The sequence below is a fragment of the Sinocyclocheilus anshuiensis genome, unplaced genomic scaffold (genome assembly GCF_001515605.1).
Source record: "Sinocyclocheilus anshuiensis isolate Anshui unplaced genomic scaffold, SAMN03320099.WGS_v1.1 scaffold966, whole genome shotgun sequence".
Lineage (NCBI taxonomy): Eukaryota > Metazoa > Chordata > Actinopteri > Cypriniformes > Cyprinidae > Sinocyclocheilus > Sinocyclocheilus anshuiensis.
The window spans coordinates 184,038-191,795 of NW_015540909.1; the positions used below are offsets into that span (position 1 = coordinate 184,038).

A 7,758-nucleotide genomic window follows, 5' to 3' on the forward strand; every position below is an offset into this window, starting at 1 on the left:
ATTGTAGTTCACTGTTAGGGTTTTTAAAATTAAATATTTGAAATAGTGATAGTTTGGCTCTTTTCAAAGATTCAGCTCTTTTGGCTCGGCTCCCTTAGAAGAGCCAGCTCTTACGGCTCCCAAATGGCTCTTTATTTAGTATCACTCGGAGCCTTCTATTTTAGCCCAATTTAGCAATTGTGAATGGTTTGTGTGTTGGTATGCAATGTTTTATTCAGTTTTCATAAAAGCCGTATTTCTATGCTTTTTTTTTTGTTACAAAAAAAAAAAAAATACACAGGTACTATTATTTAACATTTTAATAAACTTTAATAATAGCCTAACACTTTAGTCTTTAGTGCAGGTTGGCATTCAGAACTATCAGATGCCTCAGCTTGGATGTGCTGATGCAATTTCTCCTCTCTGTGATTATTTGTCCTGTTTTTGAGAAGACTCTCTCTGAGGGGACCGATGTTGCAACAAATTGCAGTGTCTTCCTACCTTAACCAACGCGCTTGCGTTTAAATCCGGCTCCCCTGTCCCTCTCTGTTGCTCTGTGTACCTGGCCTGTACCACTACACTCGCTATCTTCGTAGCGTGTGTCCCCCTTCCTTCTTTCACATAATGGTATGATCTATCCTCCCTGTGATTAGCCGCATGTGTATTTTTTATTTAATTTTTTTTTTTGTAACGAAAAAATGCATAAAAATAAGGATTGTAAATACACAGATACTATTATTTAACATTTTAATAAACTTTAATAATAGCCTAACACTTTAGTCTTTAGTGCAGGTTGGCATTCAGAACTATCAGATGCCTCAGCTTGGATGTGCTGATGCAATTTCTCCTCTCTGTGATTATTTGTCCTGTTTTTGAGAAGACTCTCTCTGAGGGGACCGATGTTGCAACAAATTGCAGTGTGTTCCTAACTTAACCAACGCGCTTGCGTTTAAATCCGGTTCCCCTGTCCCTCTCTGTCGCTCTGTGTACCTGGCCTTTACCACTACACTCGCTATTTTCGGAGCTTGTGTCCCCCTTCCTTCTTTCCCATAATGGTATGATCCTAGTCTGTACTCCCATGTGATTAGCCGCATGTATTTTTTTTTTTAATTTTATGAAAAAAAAATTCATAAAAATAAGGTTTTTTTTTTTTTTTTAAAGAAGTCTCTAATGCTTATCAAGGCTGCATTTCCTAGAGCCGGCTCGTTCGCGAACGACACTCTCACTGCGCGCGCTCGCGTCCTCTGGATCTTAAATGTTTAAACTGGCAAAGCTTAAACGAGTTTAGCTTAAACACAGATATCAACGTGTGCTGTTCAGGTCTCACCTGTGTGCGCGCGCTATCAGCACCCGGGTGATGATGGAATAAATGCTCATATTGCAGCATAGGGCAGTCGCATTGAACAAGAGTGAATGGTTTGTCCACATTTTTTTTTTATTTTTTTCCCCCATCGCTGTTATTGTAATGTATTGGGAAGCCAGAATGTGCATCCATCAACAGAAGCATATATTAGCTAAACCCTGTTTATTTTACGTGTTATTTATAGCAAACCATATTACAGATGCGTTGTCAGATTTAAGTTGAACCGCGGTCCTAGCGCGTGCCGAACCGTGTGTGGAGAACCGTACGGTTCGATTTTTTTTCCACTAACCGTTCCACCTCTAATTATTTTACAGATCTCCCTGCTACGTTTCTGGACATTGATCGTGTAAGGAGCCTTGCTGTCTATGGGAGGGTCAGAGAGCTGTCAGAATGCATCAAAAATATCTTAATTTGTGTTTCGAAGATGAACGTAAGATGAGGTCTTACGGGTTTGGAACGACATGAGGGTGAGTAATTAATGACTGAATTTTCATTTTTGGGTGAACTAACCCTTTAATCCGAAAACAAAGAAAGCAGTTTATCAAATTTTTTAAATGTTAATGCAGTCTTACTGTTTTTCCCTCACACATTCATAAACATTACTTATGCCGGTGCGCTGTAGCAAGCTTTATGCGTGTACTTGAGCACTTATTAGGCTTTGTAGGCAATTAAAGGCTCATTATAATGATTTAAATGGCTTATTAAAAAAAAAATGTGCGATTAAGTTGACTAATGCTTCAAATGAACGGCTACTAGTCGACCAGAAAAATCCTTAGTCGAGGGCAGCCCTAGTACATAGATCACTGCAAAATTACATTTACATCTGGATTTCTCAAAAATGCCATCACTAATCCTAACACCACTTAATTGTTAATCCATCCAGGGGGGACATTTTTTTTTTATCTTTAATAAATTGTACAAAAGGGGAACAACGATTTAAAATAGTGTTAACATTTCCCCAAACAAAAAGATAAACAGACCAAAAAATCTGATTATTTTACACAAGTCATTTTAAATGCTATAAATTTAAAATTATGTATTTAAAAAAAATATTTAAAGGCTCAAAATAATTAATATTACATCACTTTATGAACAAACAAAAAAAAACGACTCTTAAAATGCCAGCACTGAAATTCATGTCTAAAAGTGACAGCTTATTGCAACTGTACAATGAGCCAAATAAAAGTCTAAAATTAAGGACTGGTATTAAATGAAAGTTACTTCAGAGCAACAAAATATCAACAATTAACTAGGCCCACATGGAATCCACACCTGGAGAAAAGCTCTGCACTCTTTAAATATTTTGACCAATTTGATTATGATTTTCTGCTACTAATAAATGTAGTACATTCAGGTTAGTTTACAACCTTTTACTATTTCTAAATCCTAAATTCTAAAACAAGCACAGAAAAAGCAACAACTTCCATAAAATCCACCTGGGCCTGCAAAACTAAAGTTTTACGGGTTATAAAAGGAAGTAGTACCTTTCAAACCCAACGTTTGTAACTGAAAGAGTTTTCCAAGCTCAAAAGGCAGAACTCGTAACTGGTTGTTATTTAAAAGCAGTTCCCTGTGAAACAAACAGACAAAAATTTGAATGCCATAAAAACAGTGATCATCATACAGCAATAAGCACAAAAATGTACAGGGATCAAATATTGCATGAAAACCCAAATGCTATATAAAACTGAACGTCCTCAACCAGCCTTTGAGCCGCCACGCTCACAAAACCTATTGTAGCCTTGTGCATTTCAGCAGTTGGATGAAATCCCAACCACTTTCAAAGGTACCTAATACAGTATCATTTCAGCTGCTCTCAGAACATGATTTATAACCATCCCAAGCAGCAGTAATCACACTACCAGAGAAGTGGCAACATATTTCAACCTGTGACAAATGAAATTGATTCAGAGCAAACCACTGTGTCACCCACATATGAGAATGGTGGTGTTATCAGAGCACAGCCCCTGGAGGCAAACATCACCTCTGAAGAATATAGGACCTAATTAAAGCCTGGAGGCTAAACGACTTGCAAAAAGCAAGCATGGGGTTAAAAAGTCTCTGCACGCTACCACAATAGTCTCATCCATCTGCCTTACAAAATAAAATCTTTATGGTGGTTTCAAGCCGTGCAATTCACAGTGTGCAAACAAACAGAAAATTAGCTTCTCACCTGAGATTAACCAAGTTGCCTAGCTCGGCGGGCAGGCTCCTGATCTTATTAGACGAGAAGTCCAGGTACACCAAGTTGTGTAGTTTGGCAATGTCGGGTGGGATTCGTGAAAGTGAGTTATCACTGATATGAAGAGCAGTGAGGTGGGTAAGGGACCATAATGCTGAACTTAAACTCCTCACTTTTCCTGCAAAGAAAAGACAGCATAAACAGTAAGTTGCATGCTTAAGCACCACAAAAAAAAAAAATAAATAAATAAAAACACACTTAAAGGGTTAGTTCACCCAAAAATGAAAATTCTGTCATTAATTACTCACCCTCGTGTTGTTCGAAACCAATCTGAGGGCTCTCTGACCCTCCCATAGACAGCAAGGTAACTACCACGTTCAAGGTCCAAAAAAGTACCAAGATGATCACTTGTGGACGCACGCTCACGACAGTATCATGATGAGAGCGTGTGGCGGCGCTGACCCAGATTAAGAAAAAAAAGTATTCTCGTAGCTTCGTAACTTTACAGTTGAACCACTGATGTCACACAGACTACTTTGTTGATCATCTTGGTACTTTTCTGGACCTTGAACGTGGTAGTTACCTTGCTGTCTATGGGAGAGTCAGAGAGCCCTCAGATTTCATCAAAAATATTTTCAATTCATCTTCAGAACACAATTTAAGATATTTTTGATGAAATCTGAGGGCTCTCTGACCCTCCCATAGACAGCAAGGTAACTACCACGTTCAAGGTCCAAAAAAGTACCAAGATGATCACTTGTGGACGCACGCTCACGACAGTATCATGATGAGAGCGTGTGGCGGCGCTGACCCAGATTAAGAAAAAAAAGTATTCTCGTAGCTTCGTAACTTTACAGTTGAACCACTGATGTCACACAGACTACTTTGTTGATCATCTTGGTACTTTTCTGGACCTTGAACGTGGTAGTTACCTTGCCGTCTATGGGAGAGTCAGAGAGCCCTCAGATTTCATCAAAAATATCTTAAATTGTGTTCCAAAGATGAACAAAGGTCTTACGGGTTTGGAACAACACAAGGGTGAGTAATTAATGAGAATTTACTGGGTGACAGGGTGAACTAACCCTTTAAAAGGGACTCAAGTCAACATACTAAAATGTCTAAAACAACTTGACATCAACACGAAACAGCATTTGCAAATTTTACTTCTGCAAAATTGATGTATTTTCTAGTTAAACCGAAACACAAAAGGGAAATACCGGAGTTCAGCCTCAAGAAAATCAACATCCCAAATAAATCTTTTTAAACTCTAGGGCTGCAACTAATCATTATTTCATTGATGAATCGCATAAAAGCAAAAATTTAATTACTCTATTTGGAGGATAACATTAGGCAGGATGTGGAATATATAAAGTATAAATTGAAGGCTATGAAAACAATAGTTAAAGGGTTAGTTCACCAAAAAAATGAAAATTAGGCTGTTTTACTCACCCCCCGAGGCATCCTAGGTGTATGACTTTCTTTCAGACGAATCCAGTCGGAGTTATATTAAAAATTGTCCTGGCTATTCCAAGCTCTATCATTGCAGTCAGCGGGTGTTGCAGTGCTTCAGTCCAAAAGAAGTGAAATAAAAAGCGCCCATCCATTAATAATAATAAAAATTAAAAAAAAAGTCTCTCACACGGCTCCGGGGGGTAAACAAAGGCCTCCTGTAGTGAATCGATGCATTTTTGTAAGAAAAATAACCATATTTAAAATGTAATCAATTTAATCTAGCTTGTGCTCACTGTTGTAAACAGAAGCAACTCTGGGCGGATGACGTATGAGGTCGGCTTTGCGCATGCTCCGCTCAGTAGTGACAAACGCGGAAGCGCAGGGGAAGAGATCAAAACAACGGTCACTAATTAGAATTACAAAACGAGGATTTGTAAAGAAAAATGTCAGAGGACTTTGATATAAGCCAAGAGGAGACTGGTTTTCCTTTGCTAAAGTAAGGAAACTTTGCTTCCTTTGCTCCTGTAAACAAACGTTGGTTTTCACGAGACTCACGCATGCACAACGCCAACCTCATAAATCATCCTCCCGGTAGGGATGTAACAGTATAAAACATTTCTTATCACGATTATAGTGACCAAAATTATCACTGTTATCAGTATTATCACGGTATTGTTAAAACAAAGGTAAACCTCACATTTTAGCCTTTAAATAAAGAAAAGATACGTCAAAAAGATAATTGATTAATAAACGATGAATTTTATCTGCTCCATAAAATAATTCTAGATAACTTATCTGAATTGTTTAAATGTGTAGAATCCACATAAGCTTGTTTCTCATCAACCGGTCAAAATTTACAGCAGGGCATGCAAATTCTGTCTGTTTTTGGCCAGACAGAAACTGCACACAGGCTGTATGTAAATATAGGTCTCTGTAAATCCAGTCGCTGACAGCAGGTGGCGCTTATGGAAAAGCTGAATTAGAGCTGTTTCCCGTAACCTCCGTGGACAAGCAGTATTGTGATTAAGAATACTTCGATCTCAGTGCTTCTTTTTGTTGACAACAGCATGTAGATTTATAAATGATTCTCATTACGAATTTGGGAAGATGTGTGTCTGTCGCACGTATCGCATTGTCACATGCCTTTAAAAAAATTCACAAAACTGTTACTGAGCAACTGACGAGTAACAAGTTTCAGCGCAGACTTTCCTCGCGCTTTGGACTTTCAACCTTGGCGCCGCGAGCTCGTGCAGCGCTGCCAGAATACATGCAATTTGTGCGTGCATTAGAAAATATAACATTCTACAGTTTATTTACTAATCGCTTGAGGTAATTTCGCGATCTCAATCATCATACAGTAACCTAACCACCAGCATCAGCCACCTCTTCTTCTCATCGGAGACGCGATGCAGCACTAAACAGTCTCTCGCTGTCGGTGCTTCGTGCTTGTAATGATTTCTGCGTTTCTCTGATAGTTTAAATACTTTCAGCCGAATAATTTCAGTTGCCGAACATTCGGTGCATCCCTAACAGATTACATGCAAAAAAAAAATTACTCCCCCGTGGCCTCCTGGGATAGAAAAGTGTCCATCCGATGCACACTTCAGAATCTGGGCTGAAGCAATAGGACATCCGGGGATCTCTCATCTACTCTTTTATGAATACTGAGGTTTTGAACATACTACTTTCTTCACATACTGTTTTCTCCTACTATATTAGTAGTAGGGGTGTGCGATATTGACAAAAAATGATATCTCGATATTTTATGAGATTTTATCGATAATGATAATTAGACGATATTTTTTACGATATTATCGCAGACGATATATAATCGCACACCCCTAATTAGTAGGCAAGTAGGAATAACCGAAAGCAATTTAAGTATACACAAGTCCGAATCTCAGGAGAATTTTTACACATGTAAATATTACAATCTAAAAAAAAAAAAAAACACTTTTTGCCCACCTTTTAAAGTTAACTATCACTAAATTAAAAGAAAACAATAGACTGTTAAAATGGTAAGAGATAAATTTACTCATCTGAACATGGCAATTATATTTGTGCCTTCACAGTTACTGCTCTCACAAAAATAACTTGGTACATGTAGCATCTTCAACCTACATTTAACAGATAAATGTACATTTTAGTCAGAATTATTGCACTCCTTTTCTAATGTGCTCTGTCAGTTTGACGCGCACACTGGTGCTTGTTCAATGAAGTCTGTGAATTTTCACAGACTCACTCGCTGTGAAGAACCTTTATGAAAAACGCTTACAATTTTCTAACACTTACAGACAAGGATGTAACCATAAAAAGTTGAGCGCTTAGGAAAACATCTCCAAACATTAAAAAACATAATACAAAGCAACTGCCTTGCACACTTTTCCCGCAAAAGCTCAGTCTGGGTCCTGTATTTCAGTTTTGTCTATAAAAATTGTGCGATTTTCTACTGTAAAGTAATATGACCAATGGATGTGCACAGCATGCAGATTTGACTGAATTGAAAATCAAACTCATAGATTTTAACTTGATTAGTTACTGCAGCCCTATAAAACTAATTTATCATCAACATTAAAAGCCATTATAACTGCATTACAGTTTTTCTCAATTGCTTTGGCTCAATTCTCGAATGAAACTTTTTTTCCCGAAACAATAAGTTCAGATCTCTGAACAATTAGCTTCTTGTTCACATCAGATTGGAATTTCTTATTGATTTGAGCAAATTGCAAATGCTTTGGCACATGTGTGCAAACAGTAAGTACAATTGTCTGCAGTTTGCACA

At 37.8% G+C, this 7,758-nt stretch overlaps 1 protein-coding gene across 1 annotated transcript in view; it reads right to left on the reverse strand.

The window, feature by feature from the left end:
* cnot6a (CCR4-NOT transcription complex, subunit 6a) overlaps window positions 1-7,758 on the reverse strand; it is a 31,165-nt gene that overhangs the window by 18,682 nt on the left and 4,725 nt on the right. Inside the window, exons 3-4 of the mRNA XM_016487109.1 lie at window positions 3,516-3,702; window positions 2,827-2,912 (exon numbers count right to left, since the gene is read on the reverse strand). Coding sequence (XP_016342595.1) covers window positions 2,827-2,912; window positions 3,516-3,702 — 273 coding nt within the window. The remainder of the gene's footprint in view (window positions 1-2,826; window positions 2,913-3,515; window positions 3,703-7,758) is intronic.